The following is a 13304-nucleotide window of genomic DNA, read 5'->3' on the forward strand; positions in this document are numbered from 1 at the left end:
CCCCATGGCTTTGGCCTGTGGCAAGGCAGCACATCATGCAGGGAGCATGTGGAGGCACAAAGAGCCAATTCGCCTCATGGCTCGGATGGGACAGAGGAAGTGGAAGGGACTGGGGTCACATTAACCCTTTCATGAACATTGTGTTAGTCAACTTTTCATCACAGTGACCAAAATACCTGACAAGAACAACTTAGAGGAGGAAAAATTTATTTGAGGCTCATGGTTTCAGAGGTTCAGTCCAAAGTTAGTCAGCTCCACTGCTCTGGGTTTGAGGTGAGAAAGAACATCATGGCAGAGGAAAGCTATGCAGCTCATGACAGCCAGGAAGTAGGGGGAGAGAGAGAGTTCTGCTTACCAAGGACAAAATATAAACCCCAAAAGCATGCCCCTAGTGATCTACTTTCTCCTCCCACACCCTACCTGCCTATTGCCACCCAGTAGAGTACTCCTTCCAAATTGTTAATCCACCAAATGGAGACACCTCATATCCAAAACATACCAGGCACACTCTCAGTGACCCAAGAGCTCCCACTAGGCCTCACATCTTAAAGGTCCCACTACCTCCCAACAGCTCCAAGCTGGGGACTAAGCCTTTAACACATGGGCCTTTGGCAGACATTCCGGATCCAAACTACAGCACCAACTCATAATCCCAGCCCACAATGTAAAAACCATAGATGACAGAAAATAGAAATAAATAAAGCAATATCTGAGTTATAAAGCAATTTCTGATTATAATAAGTATTCTTTAAAAAGTATTGACTTGGAGAAGCAAGTGGGTGAGATGCAAGTGGGTGAGCCACAGTCTGGTGAAGTCAATGTCCTTAGAAAGTTAAATTTTATTCTATTACATTAGTTTTTCCACCTGTAATATTCCAACTTTCCTCTTGATCAGTAGCAATCTTTGGACAATTTCATGGGCTTGCCACTTCTAAGTCCAAAATAGGCCAAAAAATGTTTCCTAAAGATATCAGGTCCTGATCCCTGGAATCTTCAAACTTCATACTATATTGTAAAAGGGCCTTTAAATATGTGGTTGAATTCAGGATCTTGAGATGAACAGAGTATCTTTGATTATCAGGTGGGTCCTAAATGCAATCACGTATATCCTTACAAGATGGAAGCAGTGAGTGGGAGATCTAACACACAGAGAGGAACAAGCAATGAGAAGAGAGGCAGAGCAATATTTGAAGACGCTGGATTTGAAGACTGAAGTGATGTGGCCACAAGCCAATGAATGCCAAAGGCCACCAGAAGCTGGAAGAGTTAAAGAAAGGATTCTCCCCTGGAGTCTGGAGGGAGCATAGCCCTGTCAACATCTTGACTTTGAACCAGTGATACTGAAGTTGAACTTATGACCTCCAGAAACATGAGACATAAATTTCTGTTGTATTAAGTCACCTAGTTTGTGGTATTTTGTTATAGTTGCCTCACAAAACTAATAAGAACCATGTGAACTTGACTCAATGAGAATCACAGTACAAAGCGCCTAGAGTAAATAGCCATCTGTAACTCTTTGTAACTTCCGCTATGGTTTAGAAATGGTTTGAGTGTATTCCCCAAGGGTTCATGTGTGGAAATGTAATTCTCATTGTGAGTTCTTAAGATAAGTGAAAACTTAACTTCAATTCCTTTTACTCCCAAAGGTGAGGTCTTTAGGAAGTAATCCTTAGGATTAGGTAAGGCTATCACAGAGGAGTCACCATAATTGAATACTGGTGGTTTTATAATAGAGAGACCAGAAAAGACAGGCAGACATATGCATACACCCTGTCTCCTGCCATTTGATGCCCTGCACCATCTAGAGACTCTACCAGCAAGAAGACTAACACCAGATGTGGGCCCTCATATCTTTGGAACAGAACCATAAGCCAAAATTAACCTGTTTTCTTTATAATTTAAGGAATATGTTACATTCGGTTATTAACAACAGAAAATGAACTAATACACCTTGCTATGCTTCAGGAAACATTTGTGGTAGTTTATGGAGATTCACAAAACATGTTGTTAATATATAACAAATAGGCAAAAATGTAAAAAAAACAAGGACAGATATGCAACAAGGTTTATATGACCACAGGTGGCCCTCCATACCCACAGGTTCTGCATTTGTGGATTCGATCAACCATGGATCAAAAACATTCAGAAAAAAATATTGGGTTTGTAATGAACATGGACAGACATTTTTCTTGTCATTGTTTCCTAAACAATACAGTATAACAACTATTAACATAACTTTTACATTAAATTAGGTATTTTAAGTGAAGTAGAAATGATTTAAAGTACATAGGAAGCTGTGTGTAGGTATATGCAAATACTATATTTTATTTAAGGGACTTGAGCACCCCATGTATTTTGATATCCATGAGAAGTCCTGGAACAACGCCCTACTGATAGTGAGGGATGACCACGTATGCATGCATATGTATACACACACACACACACACACACACACAAACAGATATACATACATGACTGTGTATATTCCTTGCCACAAGTCTACAATTGGCTTTTAACTACAAATTTGGCTTTAAACTTTCTAGTAGCCAACATGTAAAGGAGGTCTTGTTTATATGACTCTGGATTTTTGGATAAAAAGAAGACAACTCCACAGAAACATAAAAGACAAGGTAAAATTTTCTCCCAAAAGTTCTGTAACCAAGGATATGTTTTTTGGACTGTTGTTATACATAGGATTCTCATTACCCTCAGTGTAAATGTTACTATAATCACTAGATTCAAGGTGATTAGACTGCTTACTATGAGTTGATAACGTATCAAAACTTAACTTCATAAACACAAAATCTATAGGGGGGAGGACAATGTCAAATGAATAACTTCTTAGTATACAACTTACTGATTTGCCTTAAATTCCAGGGTAGATTTTAGGGTACTTATGAAAGACCTTGAATAACGCTCAGAAAATGCTGTTTTCTCAACTGATCAAACATTCGGTTAGTGCTGTAGACAATGTCTATAAAACGTTGCTTGCTTGAAAGCAGATTTAGCAAGGAGGAGGGGAGTGGCGCCTCAGGGAAGTGTGAAAGCCTCTATTGTCAGGTAATGCCCTTGGAATACCTAAGATCTAAGCTGGATGAGGGGAAGAAAGGAAAGTGGAAGAAGGGGGTGATATCCTCCCATCACAGAGTCCTGTCGGGTCAGCTGACGTTTGGATCGGAGAGCACAGGCATCACACGGCTTCAGAGCTTGTGGAAGCCGCTTTTTAGACATTCCCCACAAAACCAAGCTGGCGAACCCTGCAGGACCTTCCAGGAACACCAACCACGCTCTCCCTCCCACCCCACTACCTCCCGCAGGCCTCCCGCGGGCAGAGGCGCTCGCCTCAGTGCGCAGGCGCTCGGATTGACCGCCAAGGCCTCGCCCCTGAGAGGTAGCTAGTCTTCCGGGTCGTCACCCGAGCTCCGCTCTAGCCGCCAAGCTTCCGTGTCTCTACTGCTCCCCTTCGCAGCCAGCGGGAGCTCGGAACGGGCTGGGGGCGGGCCTTCCGGTACAGGGGCGCGTGGGTGAGGCGGGTCGGGACCAGGTAAGGCTGTCCGTGACGTTTGGGGGTCTGCAGAGACAGCGGCGATGACCGGAGGTCCTGCGGGGTTCTCCAGTCGTGTAGAGTCGCCGGGGATAGGACCAGTCCACTTCATGAGTGGCCATCCCACAAACACCTCGGCCTTTTCCGGCGCCAACCGGCGAATCTACCGGTGAAAGCCGCCTGCGTTTCTGCTGCCGCTGTTCCCTCTCCGGCGCAGTTAACTCTTTTCCAGATTAGTTAGCAGATACATGGCTCACTTTGCTCACCAGACGGCCGGCTGCGTCGCAGCTTGTGGGGTGGGGCGGGGGTAGAGGTTAATTTTGACATCCCCTTAAGAAAATACCTGTGTAACACCCCAGCCATCCAGACGTCAGTTGACCTGACAGTACTATAGCTTCCGTCCCAGGGAGGGGTGATCGAGTCGGACACAGGAGACTCAGGGTCCTTCTTGCTGAACTGAGTAAAGCTAACTTATATTCACCGCCGTCCATGCACCTGCGACTTAGTAAAATAATCGGTACCGGGCTGTGCGCGGTGGTGCTCACCTGTAATCCCAGCGGCTCGGGAGTCTTGGGCAGGAGGATCGCAAGTTCAAAGCCAGCCTCAGCAACTTAGCTGGTCCCTAAGCAACTTGGCAAGACCCTGTCTCAGAAGAAAAAATAAAAAGGGCTGGGAATGTGGCTCATTGGCTAAGCGCCTCTGGGTTCAATCCCCAATACCAAAAAGTAAACAAGCATTCTGATTGGGTTGTTTTTCTGTGACAGCCCGTGAGCTCAGTGTGTGCACGTTCCTGGGGTCCTGATGAGTGGGCATTGTGCCATACTTTTTGCATGTCAGTCCCACAATTCAGTGAGGTGTATGACTGTCCCCATTTAGTAGGTGAGAGAACCGAGACAAAGAATAAGGACTACTACAAAAAAACATGGTCATTAAAAAACAGGCAAGATTCCAGTCAGCTGGAGCTCTGTGCCAACCAGTGGTTTTTGAGAAACAGGAGAAATCTTTCTTCCCAGCAAAACTTAAACAACATGCACATTTCAGTATACGGCTTTAAAGATTCAAAAACAGACATATCCAGGTTAAAAACTTCTGCACTTCATCTTCACCTTTGAAAAAGACCAGCCTAATTCAAAATCAGTTATTAAAATAAAACTGACCTTTTAAATGCATCAGACTTATTGAAAGATCAAAGAATCTGGCCTTTTTATGTCCAAGCAAAAATATGGACTTTTTCTTCTTGTGTGGGCCTAAATTGTTTTGCTTAGCATATTTGAGTGTTTTTTCTTAGCATTTCCTGTTTTTTCTCCATACTGTGATTTTCTTTAGTTCTTATTTAAAGAGAGATACCATTTCAAAGTGACTATTTTATACTCCATAGAATGGTTTTATGTGAATCAAAATCTGACATGTAAATTATTTTCTTTTTATTTTAACATCAAAACAGCCATCATATTCTCTTTTTTTTTTTTAAAGAGAATTTTGAAAGATTCTATAGGGAAGTATGTGAGGGTCCTAGAAAGGACCAACACTTTGAATTTTTTTTAAATTTGAAGCTAGTAAAAAGTGGCAGTTTGGCAGTCTTAGGACCTGTACTTAGGGACAGCAAAACCTTTTATCCTGTTTGTTTTATTGTTTTGTTTCATTTTGTTTTGTTCTAAGAAGTATGCCAAGCTGCTCTGTTTTTCTCTATCAGAGATATATGTGTCGTGCTTTGTGGAGGGAAACTATAAAGCAGTAGTGTTAATAACTAAGCATTTTCATTTTCTCCCTGTTTAGCAAGTGGTTCTTTGCTTTGAGTAAAGGGACCTAGATTTGAAGATGCTTATTCCCTTTTTCTGTCATAAATTTTTTAGGATTTAGGTTTTGTTACAAAACCATGTTCCAATAGATTATAATCTGACCTTATTACTTATGAGTTATGTTTCCCAGTAATCTGCTTCATTGCAAAGTGAGCATGGAGGTAACAGCCTCCTGTGATAACTTAGCCTCAGGGACCACTATCCTAGTGAGTCCCTTCCTCCTGTTTGCTACCTGTCAGTTTACCAAGGTACTGGTTCCGCTGCCTGTTTCTGGGCTGTATGGCTTTGTAAGTGAGAATACCATTCCAGGAAGGTACAGGTCTGACTGTATGGATTATGTATCTTTTTTTTTCCCATGAATAAGTGAGGACGAGTAATCAAAATTGTGTGTGTGTGAGTTAGAAATATATTAACACCAAACTTGCAAAGATGTTTAGAGTTTTTCCTTTTTTTTTTTTCCTTAGGTACTATTTACTGAGTGCCACTTTCTTACTCATTTCTCAGTCTTGCAAACTTTCTTTTCAGAAAAAGGAAATTCAAATCTAGAAAAGATAGGTAACTGTTCAGAATAACCCAGGTAATAAATGACAATAGAGCCAGTCCTTAAGCCTAAGCCTTGGGACTCGATGCTGCCTCTATTTAAAAGTAAAGTGATTTGGAATTCAGACCATGTTTTCCTGAAAACTTGCAGCAGAACAGTAGTTCCCAGACTAGCTTCCAAGTGTCTACAGAAATACTGTGTAATTAGACAAGGAATCTATTCGATGCTATAAGGGTAATTAAGCAAAACAAGGTAAAGTTAATGAAGAAACAGTTTGTTGTTATTAAACTGGTGTTTGGGAAAAGATTACTTTGAAGATGGAAGGAAGAGAAAAGGAACTTTTTTGCTTCTTCCAAAAGTGACTTCTGGATATTTGCAAGGCCTTGAGAGATTTATGGCACAGGTTTGTTACTATTTTTCTATTAAGACATTAAATTGTTAATGGCCTTTTTTTCTCATTGATAAAAGCAAAACCTTAGTCCTAACAGGTCCAACCCCAACCGATATGCATTCACATAAGGCACCTAGAGTTGGGAGAGAAGTAAAAGGAAAAGGAAAAGGGAAGAGCAAGTCTTGTAGATCAGCAGATTGGGGGCTGTGGAGGGGGCGGGGGCAGCCTTGGATCCAACAGTTCTCTCCTTGCTGGCCTTCAGGTGGCACTGTTGACCCAAGATTGCTTGGTTGGTATTCAGAATGCTAAATGGTTTGAGGCTAGCATTCTACAATTGGTTTACAGTCAGCCTGTGTTCTTTTAATGGATCTTGAAATTGGCATTAAACCCTCCTTAATTTAATCACTGTTTGTTTATTTTCTTGCATGATTTTGAAATTTTATCAGATGATCAGAGCCCCTGCCCCACACCTGATATGCCTCTTAGCTTGTGTGTGGGAGATTCATTTCTCTGCTAATGGCAGTTCTGTTGGCATTCTTATTTCTTCCCACTCTCGACATTTTCATTTTGTACCCTTTTCTCTTTGATAATCTGATCTAAATAATCTGTAATTCACCATTAAGGGTAATGTGTGAAAATTTGAATAGCTCTTTTAGCACATTCCTGTTTTAGAGTTTTTGGTGTAGTTCTGTGGTTTTTCAAGATGAATTTATGCCTTTTTCCCTTTGAAATCAGCTCCTTTTTATCCCAGCTGAACTATCCCCTAAATAGCCTCTTAGTCAGTAGAGATTCTCATCTCGTTATTAGAATTTCACATAAATTGAAATATTCTGTAAGCAGTAACTCACATCTGATCTAGCATATAATGACATTATTATTCCACCAGCAACAGTCTGAATTTTTATATATCTCCTATGTACTTTTTGATGTCTCTTTTTTCCCCCTTGTGGTACTGAGGATTGACCCTTGTGGCATTCTACCATTGAGCCACGTCCCCAACCCTTTTTATTTTTATTTTGAGACAGGGTCTCACTAAGTTGCTGAGGCTTGCTTCAAACTTGCCCTCCTCCTACCTCAGCCTCTCGAGTTACTGGGATTACAGGCATGTGCCACTGCACACAGCTTTGATGTCTGTTAGCTGTTATTTTTGTGTATCATGTTATCAGGTGTGTGTGCATGAGCGTGTTTGCTAGGATTGAAGCCAGGGCCTTACATTTGATAGGGAAGCTTTACCACTGAGCTGTGTCCTTACCCTTGTGGTTATCATTCTGATACCTATTTCAACAGTCTGTGCCCTGAGGAAAAGGTTACTGTTTTCAGCCAATAAGAACCTAGCTAGTTTGCATTAAGACTGATAAGTAACATCACAATTCCCAAGTGCCTTCTGTGCAGGAATAAAATGAAATTTTGAAATGTTGATCCTTATTTGAGCTGTTGAATTTTTATTTCTATAGGACTACTGTCTTTTCCCTGAGTGACTCTCAGTCTCTAGGCAGAATTCAATCCAGTAACCTAGAGGCCAAATGACCTCATAACTCATTAGCAGTTCTCAGAGCCATCTGGTGCCCTTGAGGAGAATAGTGTTCAAAAGCCTGATAATAAAGACAACAACAGCGTAATTATTTCTCTGCCATGATTACACCTTTAGATGGCAAGCAGTCAGCATATTTATTTGCAGATTGCTTAGGTGGTTTTTTAAAGGTATAATAACAAAGCTGTAGTAGAATAACTTGTTTCCCTGTCCTCTTCATCCAGCCTTCAAAATAGATAAACTATCAGCAAATACCTACTGAATCACAAAGTTGTTCATTTGTAAAAATGGCAGTATATCAAAGAAATGATAGTAAATGAATACAAAATGTGAAAATTCCAAATGAAAAGCATGCAAAGGAAACAGCTGTTTGGACTGTGGTTATTTCTCAGTTCCAAAGCATGTCTTGCCAGTAGGGTGATTCATGTGTGGCTTGCTATATCTTCATTGTCTAAAGTGTTCATTAGATAATCTCTGAATTTCTTACACTAACCTGTTTTTCTTCTCATTTTCTGTAGAGAGTCTCCTAGCTACTCAAGAAATGTCTTCACTTTCAGAATATGCTTTGCGCATGGCTCGTCTGAGTGCCCGGCTCTTCAATGATGTTGCCCGACCAACTGATTCCAAATCCATGAAAGTAGTGAAACTATTCAGTGAGCAGCCACTGGCCAAGAGGAAGGAGACTTACGACTGGTATCCAAATCACAACACATATTTTGGTCTCATGCGCACACTCCGTTTTCTTGGCCTCTACAGGTGATGACAAAAAACACAGAGGGCCCTGTGAGAGATGCTCTTAGCAAATTATCAAAAGAAAAAAATCAGCCTTTCAGCTAATAAGGTGACCTCTTTATCCTTACATTTCTGTGGTTCTTAAAGAGAGCCCAGGTAGTTCAAAAGGTGTGGTTTGTGGGAATAGGTTGCTGTCAAAATATCTATAATAAGCAAACCAAACAGGAACTACATGCTTATTGGCAAATAATTGTGTCTAAAACATGACTAATATTGAAATTATACTGAACTATAGAGATATTTTTAAATATTCATTAATCTAAGAACTCTAAAGAGGATGCAGAGAAAAACTGGTCCAAGTGCTGAGGAAGAAACCCCAGGATTGCCCTGGTTGCCCAGGCAGCAGGATCCTGGTGAACAGTCCCTGCCCCACACCTGATCCGCCTCTTAGAGGGTGTGTGGGAGCCTCCTTTCTCTGCTGGTGGCATTTTTGTTGGAATTCTCATTTCCTCCCACTCACTTCTGACATTTTGTGCCTTTTTGATATATTAATTTGATCTAATTAAGCTGTAGTTCACTTTAAGGGTAATGTATAAATCACATAAGCTCTTAACACCATGCATTTGTATGTTTGGGCATGTTCAGGAAGTGAGTGCTTAGGACTGTACAGCTCTCTAGAAAGAAATCAGATCAACTACCTATGTAATCATTTTTTTAAAAAATATTTTTAGTTGCAGGTGGACGCAGTACCTTTAGTTTATTTATTTATTTTTTTATGTGGTGCTCAGGTTTGAACCCAGTACCTCACTCTACCACTAAGCCCCTATGTAATCATTTTTCTTTTCAGATTTTTTCTTTACCAAACTAATACATGTTCTCATTACAAAGATTTAAAACATTACATACTTATATAGCATTAAAATACATAGCGTCTTTTTAAAAATTTAACATGTTTTCATTGAACTTATCTTTGGGCAATAATACAAAAATTGAGACCATTCTTTCTACTGTGATTAAAATTTTTAATGCAGCATGATATTCCAGAGAGCTAAAGATTAGTGTATTCATTTATGCAACAAGTATATCTTAAGTTACATGTGCAGGTACTTAAGATGGGAACTAAGGGAACAGCAGTACACAGAATGGAATAGGTTTTCTTAGTTAATATATCAGAGATTATAGTCCATGATCTATTTTGAATGTCTGGAATTGCTTGGGACTATCTCCCTTCCCATTATTCTGAGCTCAGAAAATAAAAACTAATCTTATCATTAGATCAAATAAAATATTGAGAGCCAGATCTTCTGAGTATAAGATTATAACCCATAACAAAATCACATTCGACTATTTTAATGTCTGTTTGCAGCTGAAGAACAAACATCTGGCTATGTTTGGAGACAGGGAAAAAAATACTTAGCACTTAGTTATCCAAGGAAAAGCAAAATTATTTTCATGTATTTAGTCACTAGTTATAGAAAATGGCACCTCTAATGTAAGCCTCCTGTGACATCAGGCAGGATTTAACTACACAGTTCCTTCAGTAAACAAAATCTGACTCAAAGGCCTGTAGATGAGGGAGGGAAGCACAGGTTCCCAGAAATAATTGATTCAGTTAACAGGTGCTGGGTTGTATTGTCAACAAAGACAAACCTCCCTGCTGTCTTTCTCTCCAAGGGTTGACAGGAATGGGGAAGGGAGAAAAACATAATAAGTAAGTAAATTATGTGATATATTACAAAGTTAAAAACACTATTGGGTAAAAAGGCAGAGCTGGCTGAGCAGGATCCAGAGGGCTGACAGGCCCTAGTGGGTGGGGAGAGGCATTCAACAGGACAATCAGGTCAGCTACATCAAGGAGATGAAATTTAGGCAAAGACTTAAGGATGGTGAGTGAGCCATGAGGAAGAACTTGCAAGGCAGAAACAAAGCAGAGCAAAGGCCCTGAGACAGGAGTATGCCTAGAATGACCCAGGAGTAGTATAGGCTAAGGAAACAGTAGGGGAGGCAGGAGACAGGTTATGAGGGTGGGTCTCAGCTCCTGTAGGGACACAGGAGGCAGGTGACAGGAGTCTGTGGGGTTTTGCTCTGGATGAAAGGGGCAGCTATCTGCAGGATTGTGAACAGAGGAGTGACATAATCTGATATATATTTCAGAATTGCCCTGACTGGTCTGCCGAAAATTATTTGGCATTTACAGCTAATCCTGAAGAAGTCTGTTGTATGCTGTCCATTGTGTTCATGGAATGAAAGATCAAATTCTATAAAGCCAATCTATTTTAAAACAGCCTAGGGGGTTGAAATTTGGGCCAAGCAAACCTTTCTAACATTTAATTCATACAACATTATTATTCATACTTTGCAGATGAGGAAACTAAGATATAGAGAGATAAGGTCACTTATCCAAAGTCACGGAGCTAGCAAATGGTGGAGCTGTGATTTGAACCCAAGTTCCAGTGGATTTCATAGCTTAAATATTTAAGCACATGTTTTTATTCTTTTTTTTTTTTAATTTTGAGACATTTTAATTTTGAGACAGAGTCTTGCTCAGTGGCTGAGATTGACCTGAACTTGCACTCCTTCTCCCTCAGCCTCCCAAATTGCTGGGATTACAGGTGTATGGTCTTAAGACGTAGGCATTTTAAATAGTTTAGCAGTCTTCAACTTGTATACCATCCATATGCATAAGTAGTTGTAGCTGCCTTGATTTCTACAGTATCTGTCTTTTGATCTGGCTTCCTTCTCCCTGAGGCTTTCCCAGCAGCCTCTTTATGTGAGGTGTCTACTACCATTAAACCCACTTCCTCCAGACCTCTGCCCCTTTTAGTAGATATTGATTCCTAGGGCAGTCAGGATCTCTGTAACTACTGTTCCTCTGAGTTTTTAGTATTAATGTAGGAAAATTTGTAGTTACTAGTGAATATCATAATTACATAGGGTTACCTGGGCTGGCCTGGGAGGTTAACTGCAGTGTGTGGCATTGTTTCTGTAAGGGAAGACTGGCTTATACATGAAGTTTTGCAACCCAACCCATCTCTGTGTTGGGGACCCCTTGTATTTTCTGTTCAACAAACTGAGACTGTACCCTGAAAAGTCAAGAGTCAGTAACCAGAACAATCTAAGAAACAGATAGGTTGGTGTGGTTTTTCAATACAATAAAAAATAACTGGTTGATTATTTTTCCTTCATTCAGAGATGAGCATCAGGATTTTAAGGATGAGCAAATGCGTCTAAAGAAGCTTCGTGGAAAGGGAAAACCAAAGAAAGGAGAAGGGAAGAGAGCAACAAAAAAGAAGTAGTGTTGGCCCATCAGGAGAGAAAATTTCAACTGCGAGCCAAAATAAATCTTTTCTCTATTAAAAAAAAAAAAGACAGAAAGAGAATTTCTTCCTCAGTGATTATGAGAAGAAAGTATTATCTTTCCACGTATTTGTGCAATGTGATCTACCTCAGTGAAGGTTACTTGGAGAGACACAATCCCCCTGTATTGAAGTCTAATTCAATTAAATGGTGACTGGTTACCAGGTGTGGTGGCACATACCTGTAATCCCAGCAATTTCGGAGGCTGAGAGAGAAGGATTGCAAGTTCAGGCCAGCCTCAGCCAGTGAGCAAACTCTGTCTCAAAATTTTAAAATATGAATAAAAATAAAGTACTGGGGATGTAATTCAGTGACAAAGTACCCCTTGGTTCAATCCCCAGTACCAAATAAAATAAAAATTGTGAATGGTTTATTCAACACATTCTAATTCCACAGATGTCCTTGGTTTTGTAATCTGAGGTTTTCCTGATTCTCGAATGAATGAATACATAAATTATTGTTTAATGACTTGTTTGGGTGGGGATGGGATGTTGAGGGAGTGGAAGGGAAACCTCATTAAATGGGAGCCCTGCAATCCCTCATCCCTCCCTCTTTCTTACCCTCTAAACTTCTTTCATCTTTCTGGCCACTCATCCACTGTCTCCACCACCAAGCTCACAAACTTTATATGCTTCTCCACCTGCTCCTTTGAGGACTTCTAAGTGGGATAAAAGGCCATTCTGGGAAAGGGAATATTGAATCCCTACTGTATAGTAGGTACTAGAACCCTAGTAACCCAGTGGTTAAAAGAAAAACAGTCCCTAACTTGTGAAACTTGCTATCTTGTGGGGAAGGGTAATATAATTAAGTATAGTTGTATTAAATGATACAAAGGAAAAGGCTGGACTTCTGTGAGAGTGTGTGGATGTGGATCCAGAGAGATTACTAAAGGCCCAAACCTTATTAAGGAGTTTAAAGAGGGTCTTCCTAAATAAATCATATTTAAACTGAGCCCTGAAGGATAAAAAGATTCAGATGAAAACTGATGAGAAAAGTGTTTGAGGCAGAAAGAACACTATTTGTAAAGAACTAAAGTAAGAAACTATGTTGTTAAAAATTGAAAACAGACCATGGACTGGTTCATGATTGGTTATAAGGAAATAGAGGCTAGAAATAAAGGACTTCACAAGTTTGTAGAAAATCTCAGATGTGACCAGCTTAACTGGAGATCAGTGTGTGTGAGACATTATTCCTATTGGAGATGACTATTACACACATCTGGGTAGCTAGTTCTGATTTTATTGTATTCTAGCCCTGAGAACCCAAAGAGATTGTGAGGGCCTCTGATTTTTTTTTCCCCTTCAAGAGTTGTTCTGAATCTTTAGCACTGTCCAGTAAGTTCTCTAAAGTATTTTTTTCTCAGTTGTGGAGCTATATACATGTATAAAATACATATGACAAAATTTAGC

At 40.2% G+C, this 13304-nt stretch overlaps 1 protein-coding gene across 2 annotated transcripts; it reads left to right on the forward strand.

Moving 5' to 3' along the window:
* Positions 1 to 3455: 3455 nt before the first annotated feature.
* Mrps33 (mitochondrial ribosomal protein S33) lies at positions 3456 to 11967 on the forward strand. 2 transcript variants are annotated; one of them, XM_047561457.1, is made up of 3 exons: positions 3456 to 3544; positions 8325 to 8562; positions 11729 to 11967. In XM_047561457.1, the coding sequence occupies exons 2-3, from the start codon at positions 8348 to 8350 to the stop codon at positions 11832 to 11834; spliced, it is 321 nt and encodes a 106-aa protein (XP_047417413.1). In that variant the 5' UTR covers positions 3456 to 3544; positions 8325 to 8347; the 3' UTR covers positions 11835 to 11967. The 2 variants fall into 2 exon arrangements, with proteins under 2 accessions (XP_047417413.1, XP_047417412.1); XM_047561456.1 differs by lacking the exon at positions 3456 to 3544 and adding an exon at positions 6041 to 6287.
* Positions 11968 to 13304: the final 1337 nt, after the last annotated feature.

This window comes from Sciurus carolinensis, chromosome 8, assembly GCF_902686445.1.
Source record: "Sciurus carolinensis chromosome 8, mSciCar1.2, whole genome shotgun sequence".
NCBI lineage: Eukaryota > Metazoa > Chordata > Mammalia > Rodentia > Sciuridae > Sciurus > Sciurus carolinensis.